Source organism: Anthonomus grandis, chromosome 2 (assembly GCF_022605725.1).
Source record: "Anthonomus grandis grandis chromosome 2, icAntGran1.3, whole genome shotgun sequence".
In the NCBI taxonomy this organism is placed as follows: domain Eukaryota; kingdom Metazoa; phylum Arthropoda; class Insecta; order Coleoptera; family Curculionidae; genus Anthonomus; species Anthonomus grandis.
This window is the reverse complement of record NC_065547.1, coordinates 47,023,040-47,039,485: the sequence shown is the minus strand read 5'-3', so window position 1 is coordinate 47,039,485 and position 16,446 is coordinate 47,023,040. Positions and strand designations below refer to the sequence as shown.

Here is a 16,446-nt window from a genome sequence, read left to right as displayed (position 1 = left end):
AACCCAACTATAAAAGCATCGAAAAACGATTGCTGACCCTATTTTCCCATAATTTTTTTAGGTTTCCCTGTGTAATATATTACACTATAAGATATATACGTGTATTAAAAGTATATCGTATGCTACACAGTAGAATATACGTATATGTATATGTATAATTATTTATTTTCAATTATTTTCTGCAAAAAAAAACTTTTTTTATTAACCGTACCCTTACCCCTCCACCCACCCCACACAACTTTCCAGTCAGAAATTGTTTTCAAAAATCATTGTTTTCCAAAATATTACGCATGAATAATACCTGGTTTCGTCGTTAATATCTAGTCTAATAACACAGATTCTTTATTTAAATTTAATATAATTATAAATATGTATATTTATGAATATTTAATACAAAAACAGTGCTATTAGATTGGATATTATGAATGAAAACAGTGATTTTGCACTGGAATTTTTACTGAAAAATTGTTTGGGGTGGGTGGGGGGGGGGGGTAAGGATTATTTTGATGAAAAACAATGTTTTTGCAGAAAATACATATGAAATATTTAATGTAATAACAATATTTATTTAAATTTGATATAATTTTATATATTAATATTTAGTATAAAAACAGTGTTATTATATTGGATAATATGCATGAAAAACAGTGATTTTTTCAGAATAATTTCATCAAATATTAAAAACTAGATATGTAAATCCCGTGTCAATTTTTTTTAAATGTCGAAATTTGCTCCCTTTGTAAACAGGATCGTATATGATATACGTATATTCTACAGTTTAATAAATATATATTTAACGATAATAATACATATAAATATGATGTGTTGCTTGGGTTTAAATCCCTGCAAAAAATACGTCAAATATATATAAAAAAATATGTCGATATTCTGGAAAACATAGTTTTTCATTTTTTATCAGCTTGTATTAGAATGTCTAATTTCTTTCACATGTATTTGTTCTGGTAATTTTAAATATTTGGAAACCTAAAAAAATAGAAAATAAATGGTTATTTTCAAAAAATTTCACGTTATTCTTTTAAGGCATTTAATGTAATTTTGTATATTTTCCAGGAGTTTAAGGACAAAATTGATTTAAATCCTGGAAAAAAATTTTAAAAATTACTCCAGCCAAGTACCTGGAAAACGTGAAAAATCACCTTAAATTCCTTGGAGACATACAAAAGTCACGACAAATGTCTTATGAGTATCATCTCAATTCACTGGATATAATTTTGGATATTTGGAAACCTAAGCAAGTAGAAAATTAGTTTTTGTCTCTTTTTCTCTGAAAAAAATATACGGCAAATGCCTTTATCTAATTTTCCGAAAAATAAGGACTTTTTTTAAAATCCTATATTATAGAAGTAGTTGGACATTTTGAGGAATTTGAGAAAACATCATAATATATTATGAAAATTAGGTCGTAGCTCTTATATTAGCTGAGATATCGCATTTTTGGAGTCAAAAATGAGGACGAAAAATGACGAATTTTCAAAGTGATCCCATTCAGTTAAACATGCTCGAATCTCAATATAACCCGGTGTTTTCATGATGTGGGTGATGAGAGGAAGCCGCTGGTATAGTTACTTCGATTTTGACAAAAATCAATTTTTAGTGGAAAAAATCAATTTTTGGTGACGGTACGATAAAGGATAAAAACTGATTTTCTACTTGCTTAGGTTTCCAAATATCCAAAATTATGTCTAGTGAATTGAAATGATGCTCATTTTATACCAGGCATTTGTCGTATATCTCCAAGGAATTGAACGTGATTTTTCACCTTTTCCAGATACCTGGTTGGAGTAATTATTAAAATTTTTTTCCGGGACTTAAATCAATTTTGTCCTTAAACTCCTGGAAAATATACAAAATTACATTAAATGTCCTAAAAGAATAAAGTGAAATTTTTTGAAAATAACAATTTATTTTCTATTTTTTTAGGTTTCCAAATATTTAAATTTACCAGAACAAATACATGTGAAAGAAATTAATAAAAGCTGATAAAAAATTAAAATCTACGTTTTTTAGAATATCGACATATTTTTTTATATATAATTGATGTATTTTTTGCAGGGATCAAACAACAATCCAAGCAACACATCATACATATATGTATTATTATCCTTAAATATATATTTATTAAACTGTAGAATATACGTATATCATAAATACGATCCTGTTTACAAAGGGAGAAAATTTCGGCATTTAAAAAAAATAGACGCGGGATTTACATATCTAGTTTTTAACATTTGATGAAATTATTCTGAAAAAATTACTATTTTGCATGCATATTATCCAATATAAAAACGCTGTTTTTATACTAAATATTAATATATAAAATTATATCAAATTTAAATAATTATTGTTATTACATTAAATATTTCATATGTATTTTCTGCAGAAACATTATTTTTAATCAAAATAACCCTTACCCCCCCACCCACCCCAAACAATTTTTCAGTAAAAATTTCAGTGCAAAATCACTGTTTTTACTCATAATATCCGATCTAATAGTACTGTTTTTGTATTAAATATTTATAAATACACATATTTATAAATATATTAAATTTAAATAAAGAATCTGTGATATTAGATTAGATATTAACGACGAAACCAGCTATTATTCATGCGTAATATTTTGGAAAACAATGATTTTTGAAAACAATTTCTCACTGGTAAGTTGTGTGGGGTGGGTGGGGGGGTAAGGGTACGGTTAATAAAAAATGTTTTTTTTTTGCAGAAAATAGTTGCCTAAGAGAAAAATGATTTTTAAGAAAATTAAAGGTGAAAATATACGTATATAATACACGATTTTGTTTACAAAAATTAACAAAGGATTTACATATCTATAATATAGTCTTTAAACTTATAGTCTTTAAACTTGATCACTATCTGAATTGGGATCTGTCATTTTATCCCTATACCACATTTGCGTATATTCCACTATGTAGCATGCGATATACATTTCATACACAAGCCGACGAACTTTCCTTTTAAAAAACTTTTATTATTTACTAAAAGATACATACGATATTCTTATATTAAAATCTTAAAATTAATTGAACGATTAGCCGAACAGCAACTAGCTTTGACACTGGCGTAATGTTACCTGTAATTATTTTATATGTTTATTTATTTATACTATAAATATGATTATTCAGCGTTTATGATTTGTGGATATCACTCCTCCACCCTTAGAGTTTCTAACGTCCTCGTTGATTTTTAACTTTTGTAAAAGTTTTACAGGAATTGTTTTATCTAACCTATTTTTTTGATACCCGAAAAATGAAAAATCCCAAACTTTGGAGATCAATATCTCGGCTTCTATGGGCGCTATCTGGAAAATTACAACGGTTTTAATTTAGTTTCGTCATTCTGAATTTAACGAGACCATCCGCGAGGTCGTAGCTCTTATATTAGCTGACATATCGCATTTTTGGAGTCCATTTTTGGCCTCAAAAACGAAGTCGAAAAATGACTTTTTCCGAATTTTCAAAGTGCTCTCATTAGTTCTGCTTAAATCCCGTTATAACCCGATGTTTTCGTGATGTAGGTGATGAGAGCAAGCCGCTGGTATAGTTAGTTCAATTTCGGAAAAAATCAATTTTATGTGAAAAAATTCGATACAGGGGGGTATACCCAAAAAATGAAAAATCTGAAACTTTGGAGGTCGATACTATAATTACTTTACCTATTTTCGGTATTGATTTTTTATATTCTGTTCGACAGAACTTACTCATTTGTTTGAAAATCGTCCATATTCACACGATTATTATCACTAGAAAGATTAACGTTTTTTAATCCATCGGGTAACCCACCACCACCCGGTATATTCTCATCGGTGTCCAACCTAATAATATTGCTATTATCAATAAGACATCTAATGGGGAAGATAACTAACACTTAGTCGGACCGGTCAATGTTTACGCTACCATGTTTAAAACCGAACTGAAATTTCCAAGTTAAATCAATCGATTTTACTAGTGCAGAAAGATTCAAGACCATTGAAGGAATCATTAGTCTATTTAAGACGACAGTTCAAGTGTCTTTTTTTAATCTGAATTATCGTGCGAGATACAGCAATTTTAATCAGATATAACCTCAAATGTAAAAATATAACTCAGTTTTTTAATGAGACTGTTTAAAAAAACAACATTTACACAAGAAGAAATTTAACGTGTCTAATATATAATCTTATTAACTGTTATTTATTGCGAAATTCTATAAATTTTTATTTAAGCTTCAGTACTGATTTAACTAATTTTTTTAATCCCTATTTTTTACACAGTGACACCCATAATAGGCCCTTTGAATAAAATACCCCGCTTAAATCCTTCCGCTAAGCATTATACGCCTTTAGCAAAGTACTTTTAAAATTTGTTCAAAAAAATAGAAAAACGGGACAGGCCTAATGCGTGTTTGATCCCTTTTATCCGGAAACACTTCGCATATTCGGTGTTTTTTGTGAGAGAAAATGTGATTAAAATCAGTCAATTTTCCCGGTACGATTTCGTCCATTATACAAACCGTTCAGTAGGTCGTTAAAACGAAACATTTTTTTTGCGTTCGATTTACGTTTTATAAACCCAATTTGATAGTGTAAAAATAATTAGATAAGCGTATACCGTCCCTGAAAGAATCGCTGGAGACTTAAAAATCTCTCTCTGAAATTGTAACATCCGGTGGAGGTTAAAGGAGAGCAGTAGTATTGTTTTGTGCCTTCAGAAACAACTGAAAATTTTTATATTATAAAGTGATTTTTGCATTTCTATATAAGCATTTGGGATCATTGCATCAGAGATGTTGCAAGCAAACAAACCTGCCCATAGTTCCATACTTCTAGCCTTTCAATGTTCTAAGCGTATATTATTTTTACTTAAATAATCACTTATGTTACACCTTGTATAACATATCAACTATATAATGCTAAATATCTATTAAACCTTAAAAGTATAATTATCTAAATTCTTTTACCTGATCAGGGTATAATTCCTGTAAAGGTTCCTGAATGCCTTGAAGGCCGTCCTTGGTCTGGTGAGGCACGCTGGAACCCAAATAAAGGACGCGACACCTGCAGATGGGGGTCGACTCGGTCATTTTGGCAGGTAGAACGACTTTTGTTGCGATATACAAAAGCTCTCCGATAATAATTTATGGCCGGATTCCTTTTTCTTCGGACGGTTTTTACGGCCGGATTCTTTTGCGATTAGGTCACGTGGCTACGACGGAATTCGGTACCGGCGAACGGTGCGGTACTGGCATGTTGAATGCAAGAACTAGAATAAACACGCTTTATTAAAAAATATATATATATATACATTCCAATGATTTAAAATATGACATTTATTTTAGAAGAAAAATTACTGCAATGCTAAAGCGAACACTCTGTATATAGTGTGTGATGTTATAAGGATTTCTTGGTCATGCGATGGACAGCCGAGTATATAAAAAGAGGATACATTAAAATACAATAAAATTTCGGCACCCATGCGGGCCAATCACGACGCTTTGTCTCTGATTGGCTCAGATAATTAAGGCGTTTATTTCAAATCTGATTATAAGAGGAATTTTGGTATTTGAGAATAATTAACATACGAAACACTTTACTTACGTAAAGAAGTTGTCTATTTTCAGCAAATAACTTATTAATAATACCTTATTAATACCTTGAAGGGTTGCTTTAACTACTTGAAACTCAAGTGACTATTCCAGGCAGTTGAAACTTCTTTCAAGTAATTCCCTACAAGAAATTAATGCTTTCAACTGCCTAAAATAGCCACAAAATGACACTGAATAGTGTCAACTATTAAGACGTATCAAAAATAATGACTTCCATTACTTTAGAATTGCCTTAAATGCCTTAAAAAGTTACTTTAACTGCTTGAAACTTAAGTGACTATTCAAGGCAATTGAAGCTTTCTTCCATTATTTTAAAATTGCCTTAAATGCCTTGAAAAGTTGCTTTAACTGTTTAAAACTTACGTGACTATTCCAAGCAGTTAAAACCTCTTTCAGGCAATTCTCTGGAAGAAATTGATTATTTGCAGTGCCTGAAAGTGCGGAAAAATAACTTTACTCTCACTAGTGTTAACTGTCTGGACCTATCAAAAATAATGACTTCCATTGCTTCAAAATTGCCTTGAAAAATTGCTTTAACTGCTTGAAACTCAAATGTCTATTTCAGGCAGTTAAATCTTCTTTAAAGTAATTCCCTTAAAGAGACTGATGCTTTTAACTGCCTAAAAGTGCCGGAAAATTACTCTCAATTGTGTCAACTGTGAAGACGTATCAAAAAAAAATGACTTCCATTAATTTAGAATGTCCTCAAATGCCTTAAAAAGTTACTTTATTTACTTGAAACTTAAGTGACTATTCCAGGCAGTTGAAGCTAGTTTCAGGCAATTTCCTAGAAGAAATTAATTTTTTCAACTGCCTAAAATAGCCAAAAAATGACTCTCAATATTGTCAACTGTCTGGATCAAAAATAATGACTTCCATTACTTTAAAATTGCCTTAAATGCCTTGAAAAGTTGCTTTAACTGCTTGAAACTCAAGTGACTATTCCAGGTAGTTGAAACTACTTTTAGGCAATTCTCTAAAAGAAACTGATATTTTGAACTGCCTGAAATTGCCGGAAAAGGACTCTTAATAGTGTCAACTGCCTGGAAGTATCAAAAATTATGACCTCCATTACCTTAAAATTGCCTTAAATGCCTTGAAAAGTTGCTTTTACTGCTTGAAACTCAAGTAACTATTCCAGACAATTCAAGCTAATTTCAGGCAATTTCCTAGAAGAAATTAATGCCTTCAACTGCCTAAAAAAGCCGGAAAATGACTCTCAATGATGTCAGCACTGTCAAGACGTACCAAAAATAATGACTTCCATTATTTTAGAATTGTCTTAAATGCCTTGAAAAATTGCTTTAACTGTTTGAAACTTACGTGAACTCTTTGAATGAATGACTTTAAAATTGCCTTAAATGTCTTAAAAAGTTGCTTTAACTGCTTGAAACTCCAGTGACGATTCCAGGCACTTGAAACTTCTTAAAGCAACTCTTTGGAAGAATTCTATTGCTTTAAAATTGCCTTAAATGCCTTGAAAAGTTGCTTTTACTGCTTGAAACTCAAGTGGCTATTCCAGGTAGTTGAAACCACTTTCATGCAATTCTCTAAAAGAAACTGATGTTTTGAACTGCCTGAAATTGTCAGAAAATGACTCTTAATTGTGTCAACTGCCTGGAAGTATCAAAAATTATGACCTCCATAACTTTAAAATTGCTTTAAATGCCTTGAAAAGTTGATTTAACTGCTTGTAACTTAAGTAACTATTCCAGGCAGTTAAAGCTAGTTTCAGGCAATTTCCTAGAAGAAATTAATGCCTTCGACTGCCTAAAAAAGCCGGAAAATGACTCTCAATGATGTCAACACCACCAGGACGTATCAAAAATAATGACTTCCATCACTTTAAAATTGCCTTAAATGCCTTGAAAAGTTACTTTAACTGCTTGAAACTCAAGTGTCTATTCCAGGCAGTTGAACCTTCTTTAAAGTAATTTTCTAAAAGGGACTGATGCTTTTAACTGCGTAAAAGTGTCGAAAAATGACTCTCAATAGTGTCAACTATCAGGACGTATCAAAGATAATGACTTCCATCACTTTAAAATTGCTTTAAATGCGTTGAAAAGTTGCTTTAAATGCTTGTAACTCAAATAACTATTCCAGGCAGTTAAAGCTAGTTTCAGGCAATTTCCTAGAAGAAATTAATGCCTTCGACTACCTAAAAAAGCCGGAAAATGACTCTCAATGATGTCAACACCACCAGGACGTATCAAAAATAATGACTTCCATCACTTTAAAATTGCCTTAAATGCCTTGAAAAGTTACTTTAACTGCTTGAAACTCAAGTGTCTATTCCAGGCAGTTGAACCTTCTTTAAAGTAATTTTCTAAAAGGGACTAATGCTTTTAACTGCGTAAAAGTGTCGAAAAATGACTCTCAATAGTGTCAACTATCAGGACGTATCAAAGATAATGACTTCCATCACTTTAAAATTGCTTTAAATGCGTTGAAAAGTTGCTTTAAATGCTTGTAACTCAAATAACTATTCCAGGCAGTTAAAGCTAGTTTCAGGCAATTTCCTAGAAGAAATTAATGCCTTCGACTACCTAAAAAAGCCGGAAAATGACTCTCAATGATGTCGACACTGTCAGGACGTATCAAAGATATTGACTTCCATCACGTTAAAATTGCTTTAAATGTGCCGGAAAATGACTCTCAATAGTGTCAACTATCAGAATGTATTAAAAATAATGACTTCCATTGCTTTAAAATGCCTTAAAAAATGGCTTTAAATGCTTAAAATTCAAGTGACTATTCCAAGCAGTTGAAACTTCTTTCAGGCAATTCTCTAAAAGAAATTGATATTTTCAACTACCTGAAATTGCCGTAAAATGACTCTCAATTGTGTCAACTGTCAGAAAGTATCAAAAATAATGAGTTCCATTACTTTAAAATTGCCTAAAGCACCTTGAAAAGTTACTTTAAATGCTTGAAACTCAAGTGTCTATTCCAGGCAGTTGAACCTTCTTTAAAGTAATTCCCTAAAAGAGACTGATGCTTTGAACTACCTGAAATTGCCGGAAAATGACTCTCAATGGTGTGAACTGTCAAGACGTATCAAAAATAATGACTTCCATTACTTTAAAATTGCCTTAAATGCCTTAAAAAGTTGCTTTAACTACTTGAAACTCAAGTGTCTATTCCAGGCAGTTGAACCTTCTTTAAAGTAATGCCCTAAAAGAGACTGATGCTTTTAGCTGCCTAAAAGTGCCGGAAAATGACTCGCAATAGTGTCAACTGTCTGGACGTATCAAAAATAATGCCTTTCGTTACTTTAAAATGGTCTAAATGCCTTAAAAAGTTATTTTAACACCTTGTAATTCTAGTGACTATTCCAGGCAGTTGAAGTTACTTTCAAGCAATTTCCTAGAAGAAATTAATGCCTTCGACTGCCTAAAATAGCCGGAAAATGACTCTCAATAATGTCAACACTGTCAGGACGTATCAAAGATATTGACTTCCATCACGTTAAAATTGCTTTAAATGCCTTGAAAAATTACTTTAACTCTTTGAAACTTACGTGAACTCCATTACTTTAAAATTGCCTTAAATGTCTTAAAAAGTTGCTTTAACTGCTTGAAACTCAAGTGACTATTCTAAGCAGTTAAAGCTAGTTTTAGGCAATTTCCTAGAAGAAATTAATGTTTTCAACTGCCTAAAATAGCCAGAAAATGACTCTCAATATTGTCAACTGTCTGGACGAATCAAAAATAATGACTTCCATTACTTTAAAGTTGCCTTAAATGCCTTGAAAAGTTGCTTTAACTGCTTGAAACTCAAGTGACTATTCCAGGTAGTTGAAACTATTTTCATGCAATTCTCTAAAAGAAACTGATGCTCTGAACTGCCTGAAACTGCCGGAAAATGACTCTTAATAGTGTCAACTGCCTGGAAGTATCAAAAATTATGACCTACATTACTTTAAAATTGCCTTAAATGCCTTGAAAAGTTGCTTTAACTGCTTGAAACTCAAGTAACTATTCCAGGCAGTTGAAACTTATTCCAAGCAACTCTTTAGAAGAAATTGATGATTTCAACTGCCTGAAATTGCCGGAAAATGACTGTCAATGGTGTCAACTGTCTGAACGTATCCAAACTAATCACTTCCATTACTTTAAAATTGCCTTAAATGCCTTGAAAAGTTGCTTTAACTGCTTGAAACTCAAGTGTTTATTCCAGGCAGTTGAACCTTCTTTAAAGTAATTCCCTAAAAGAGACTAATGCTTTTAACTGCCTAAAAGTGCCGGAAAATGACTCTCAATAGTGTGAACTGTCAAGACGTATCAAAAATAATGACTTCCATTATTTTAAAATTGCCTTAAATATCTTAAAAAGTTGCCTTAACTGCTTGAAACTCAAGTGACTATTCTAGGCAGTTGAAACTTCTTCCAAGCGACTCTTTGAAAGAAATCAATGCTTTCAGCTGCCTGAAAGTACGGAAAAATGACTCTCAATAGTGTCAACTATCAGGACGTATCAAAAATAAGGACTTCTATTGCTTTAAAATTGCCTTAAATGCCTTGAAAAGTTGCTTTAACTGCTTGAAACTCAAGTGGCTATTCCAGGTAGTTGAAACTACTTTTAGGTAATTCTTTAAAAGAAACTGATATTTTGAACTGTCTGAAATTACCGGAAAAAGACTCTTAATAGTGTCAACTGCCTGGAAGTATCAAAAATTATGACCTCCATTACTTTAAAATTGCTTTAAATGCCTTGAAAAGTTGATTTAACCGCTTGAAACTCAAGTGACTATTCCAGGCAGTTGAAACTCCTTTCAGGCAATTCTCTAAAAGAAATCGATGCTTTCAAATGCCTGAAAGGGCCGGAAAATGACTCTCAATGGTGTCAACTGCCTGCACCTATAAAAAAATAACTTGTTTTCAAAGATTTAAAAGCCAAAATCAAAAATTTAAAAATACTTAAAAAATTAGTCTTAGAGCGCAATAATGCAAGGATTTAGATGCCAAGACATTGCAATTAGATTTCAAATTAAATCCTTAAAAATTAAAAAAAAAATAGGCTACATCGAATTAAAAAAATATCCTTGGCGTCCAAGGATTCATGAGCCGGCCATTAAATTAAATAAATATTTATATAATATCTTTATATTAGATATAATAGAAGGAAGCAGTATCTTTTTTGATTGCTCTCAAGCATTTGATAAAGATTGGACACGCTTATTTACAAAAAATATTCATTATTATTTATGCATCATTTTTAATCAAAAAACATAAATATATTCTTGAAGAACGCTACTTAGATTTGATTTTATTAAAGTGAAAAATGATAAGACATTTTTTTATAAAAAATATGATTACCTGATAAAATGTGGAAAACTACGCTACACATTACTTGCGAAACAAAAACTCCATGACACACTCTTTTCCATGAGAAACGGAAAGAGCAAATTAAATCTTCGAATTCACATATTACAGGTAAAGAAAACCATAGTGAGTAAATATATATAAATTCACGTAACAACAATAATAATACCATATTATAAGAAATAATATTATTGTTTACTATATTCTTGATTAGTATTATTGTAGTGATGTAACTGCTTACTGCATCGGCTTTTTTCCATTATTATTAATATTGATGATGAGTCGGTGCCGATGGTGTCATCATTTGCTTATAATATGCATTCATGCTAAAATTATCGTAATTAGCAATTATTGTCTTTTTTAAATTTTAAGTGCCAGATTGAACACATTATTGAAGTACCTAATAGTTATTAAGGTGATTGTTTAAAAGCTTTTAGATTAATAAATATTAATAATTGCATTAGATGGTTAAAATTTCACAACTTTTTATATTACATCTCTTTGAGAGACAATATGACCATTTCTATGTAGATAATTTAAAAACATATTTAAATAATGATTACAATTATAGGTTGTTTATTATTGAGGATTTAAAAAATCGCTATTAGGTTGGACCTAGGTACAACTAACCAGTACATAAGTAACAATTAGCGTGTTTGTCAAGAGAAAAAAAAGTGAAAATTATATTTTTTTTAACCCATCATAAACGGGTTCTCGAGATAATTAGAAAGCAGACACGACAAAAATTTCGGTCTATGTGCGAACATGAACACATGTAAAAGTGTGAGAAAACCAACAAATGTCCATATATTTCGTAGATATAATCATAAACCGTTATGGAGCGCATTTCTTTGTGCAACATTCCTCGCACACTAATTTGTTAATTTTGCGGTCGATATTTGTTTAATCGCTGATTAATGCCCGGTCTAGAAGAAAGTGGAACAGAACGACCCAGTTTCTGGGCGGAGACTTATGGCTAAGTAAGTATATGTGATTTTTTCTAATAAATTAGTATAGCATGGAAATTGAGGAGCAAAACTAATACTAATGCATCGTTTTCTCACATAAATCGTCCAACAATGCGTAACAGAAAAACAATCAGACAATAGAAACGTTACTGTTATAAACTGCTTCATTAAACTTTTAGATTAAATAATAACGTTGTATTATTGTTTTTTTTTTATTTAAGAACCAATTACTTTTAACACAGATATAACTAGCTAACGCAACAGATAAATACTCCAATAGTAAAAATGCGGGCCCCGAAATGTCAGCCGGCTTTTTGAGCGGGCTGACCATCGAGGAATTACGCAGCCCTTGTTGTCAAGTTTAGGTGAAGCAGACCGCGGTCAGCCGAGTAAAAATTTAAATAAATAGGGCGCTTTTGGGGCTTAAAGGTAGTTTGACTTTGCCGTTGTGGTTAAGTGTTTTGCGCTGATCGAATGAGTTTCTTATTTGTGTTAATGCGTTGTTTTTTAATATTTAAGACTTATTATTTACCAAATTCCATGTTTTTCGATTAAAAAATTATATTAAAATGATGGAGACTCTTCCAAAAAAACGAACTGGTGGTTCTAGATGTGAATATTTTAATTGTCGAAATTCACGAAGAAACTCTTCAATTAGAATGTTTAGGTTTCCAGTGAAAATAAAGGATTTATGCGATAAATGGATAATAAATTCTGATACTTTATTAAGTTCTTTTTTACGCTAAACTAAATTGAACTAACACCTTTACTTACGTTTTACTAAACTAAATAATAGTTAAGAAAAAAATATAATGGTTAAGCAATAATAACAACTCAATTAACTCATGAGTACTTATACAACCAAAAAATGTATTTTTTGACATTTCAAATTGTTCAACAGCTACCTAGAAACTTAGAAACTACCGTCCTAATACAAAACTCTAATTTAGCAAATTTTGCAATACTAAATAAATAAAAAAAAAGGTAATTAGGATGAAGATTTGAAGATCTTCTTTTCACGCGACGCTTCGTGTTTTGGCCACTACAATCAAATTCATATTGGCCCCATATTTATTTTTTGCATTTTTAAAACTGCTTTAATAATTTAACGTTATTTTTTTCTCAATATTAACAATCGAACAAAAAATGGAAAAAAATTAAAAAAAGCAAAAAGTTATCTTTTACTTGTCTTTTGGCTACCTTGAATCCCAAAAGTAAACAAATAATTTACTTTAAATACAAAAATATTTTTTCTTTGCTTTATATAGGAAACGCTAAATTGGCTACATTTTCCGAAGAAACCCTACGCAATAAATACCTTTGTATGGATCACTTCACGAGTGAGGACTTTCGTACATCCAAGCAGTTTTACCTGAAAAAAGATGCCGTTCCCAGAAACTATGCGCTTAATGAAACCAGTCCTTTTGCTACTGACTGCCCAGATAGTCTAAAAGTGTTGACTCCAAAAAGAACATATGCAGAACTGGAAACATCACTACTCGATTTTAGTCCAAAAAGTTCTTCAACAAAACGAAGAAAACATAATAACAGTGTAGAATCCGAGTTTGTCAGCAATTTATGTTCGTTACCAGACAAAATTGTGACTCCAAGAAAATTAAAATTAAAAAAAAAAATTACACGTGTTACTAAAAAGAATAAGAATTAAAAAAAAAAATTTAGATTACACAGAAAAATACAAAAATCGAAACTTGCAATGTGAGCGACGACATCCGACCGACATTACCGCTTTTAAGTTTGTTATCTCCAGTGCAAAAACTTTTGTTGAAATGCAATTAAGAGGTAAGAAACGTGTGATTTGGAATCAAAAAGAAAGAGAATTTTGTTTATGTTTTTATTATAAATCTCCGTCCGCTTATTTATTTCTGAAAAAAAGGCATCATCTTACCAGCTATTTCAACAATTCAAAAGTGGATCGCAAAAAATGATTTTAAAACAGGCATTGATGAAGATATTCAAGTTTTTTTACAGCAAAAGGCCCAGGCAATGACAAAAAATGAAAAAAAAATGTCTTGTAGCATTTGATGAAAGAAAATTTGGAATTTAATAAGAAATTAGATTTAATAGAGGGTTTGAGGACTTGGGCCCTTTTGGTAGGACTCAAAATAAAGCCAACCACGCTCTCGTTTTTTCCACGAGAGGAATATATTCTTCCTGGAAATTTCCACTAGGATATTTTTTTTCAAAAAATGCAGTCTGTAAAGAAAACTTAAAAAATATTATTTTGTACGTTCTAACTGTTCTAGACAAAATGAGCTTTTTACTACTGGCCACGGTTTGTGATCAGGGTACCAATAATAGAGGCGCAATAAAACTGTTGGGTGTTAGGGCAGAAAAGCCTTACTTTTATTTAAAAGAAAAACAGATCATTTCTTTATACGATGTCCCTCATCTTTTCAAAAGCGTCAGGAATAACTGGCACTCTTTAATAAGGTTTGAACTTTTAAATGAAAGTATCTGCTTTGATGTTATTAAAAAAATATACGAAATTGACAAAGCATCTCAATCAGCCAGAATGCTTCCAAAAATAACAGATAAGCATATAAATCCTGACGCCTTTAAAAAGATGTCCTGCAAATTGGCACTACAATTATTCTTAAATACTATGGCTGCAGCTGTAAAGACATCCGTTCAAAAATCTATAGTTGATGAAAAAATTGGTACTAATACCTCAAATTTTATAACCATGATGAACAATTTATTTGATGCTCTTAATAGCAAACGTTTATATACTAAAAATCCTTATAACTGTGGAGTGAGTTTTAAAAACTCATTAGTTATAGATGTTTTGCAAAAAGGTAAACAGGTTTATGGATTCAACATAATAAAAGTTAGCGAGATTTTAAATAAAAAAACACAATTAAAAGAAATATCCAAAAGTAAGCCACCATGTTTTAAAGGGTTAGTTCAAACTATAAATGCCATAGAAATCCTTTATCCAGACCAAAAAAAAGAAAATAATAATTTTTTATTAACTAACAGATTAAACCAAGATTTTTTGGAAAATTTCTTTTCCTTAGCTCGACAAAGCGGTGGTTGTAATCTTAACCCAACGGCCAGATCTTTTCGATTATTTTTTAGAATTAAAAGTGTAACAGATTTACTTACTCCTTCAAAATTATCCAATTGTGAGAATGATGTCGACAAACAATTAATTTTAAATAATATCCCTAAAAAAGAGGCACATCAAACGACGATAAATAATAAATAAAAAACAATAAATTATACAGCGCATTTCAGGTTAAAGGCACAAACTCTAATGGCAACTATTAGGTCTTGCAAAAAGAAATTTACATTAACCTAGGCTCAGAGATGGTTCGATTGGTACTTTTACTACAGGGGTGTTAAAAGGGAAAACAATTTTAATTGGACAAAAAAAACGATACACTGATTTTTTTTCTAATTAAAAATTATTTCCGTAATCTCCAGTTATTTTCAAACAAAAATTACATTCTAGCGTTATTTTGCCAGCCAAACGATTTTTGACTATAAAAAATATAATTATAGTTAATTTGTGTAATATTATACTTTCTTTAGTATAATAATACACAAATCTTGTTTATTTTTTAAGTTATTATTCAATTTTTAGTTTAAAGTTAAAACCTTAATATATTTTTGATTATCTTTACACTATAATTTTGCAAGGGTTTTAAGTGTAGTTCTTAGCTTTAAAAATATTTTCATAACGCATGCCAAAGTAATAGTAAATAAAATGTTAGGTAGGTTAATAAATATAAAACAAAATTCGCTTTCTTTGATTCAGCATATCGTCTTTACTTAATATAAAATGATCACTTACTTAAATTTTGAACACTTACTAAACCACCATGCTAAAAGTTTTATTGTGCCTCTTCTGTTATTTTGCCCATAAGTTTGTATTAAATAGGTAGTAATTTATAGTTTTGTATGTATTATAATGTGCTTTTATATACCTCCTGTTCTAAGAAACTATACACGATATATAATTTTGTTTTTCTTTTGTAAATACTCCATGTACTTTATTGAAATATATACAAATGTTTTTTCTTACACAGGCTTTTTGTATTAAATGCGGATTTATTATAACATACGGCAACGTTGCGCCGCATTTCAGGATATTCTATTAGGCGCTCGAGTCTCGGTCAGGTAGTGTTGGGACAAACCTGCTATTTTCGTATAGCAAATGCTTTTGCTAATGCGAATCAAAAATAGCAGTCGAAAATAGCTGCTATTTAATAGCAGGTGCTATTTGAGTTTTATTCGATAGGTAAACAGATTTACAGCTAGTCCTAGCTGTAAACAGTCCACGCGTCACAACGGCTATCGCACTCGTGGCAGGTCGCAGTCTAAATATTAGTGCCCGCTGTGCCGCTGCAACCAACGAGACACCAGACAATCAGCTGGCGAGGTGCCTGCGTAAAAAAATTCAGTTGCTATTTTAATAGCAGCGATTCTTAAACTCATAGCAGATAGCAGTTGCTAGTAAACCAAAAGCAGTGAAAAAATAGCAGACTGCTAAATAGCAACCCAACACTACG

At 31.1% G+C, this 16,446-nt stretch overlaps 1 protein-coding gene across 3 annotated transcripts in view; it reads right to left on the bottom strand.

Moving 5' to 3' along the window:
• The window catches only part of LOC126746763 (uncharacterized), a 112,138-nt gene that overhangs the window by 82,351 nt on the left and 13,341 nt on the right, over positions 1 to 16,446 (bottom strand). For all 3 annotated transcript variants that reach the window (XM_050455130.1, XM_050455112.1, XM_050455121.1), the window contains exon 2: positions 4,975 to 5,276. In XM_050455130.1, coding sequence (XP_050311087.1) covers positions 4,975 to 5,097 — 123 coding nt within the window. In that variant the 5' untranslated portion in view covers positions 5,098 to 5,276. The remainder of the gene's footprint in view (positions 1 to 4,974; positions 5,277 to 16,446) is intronic.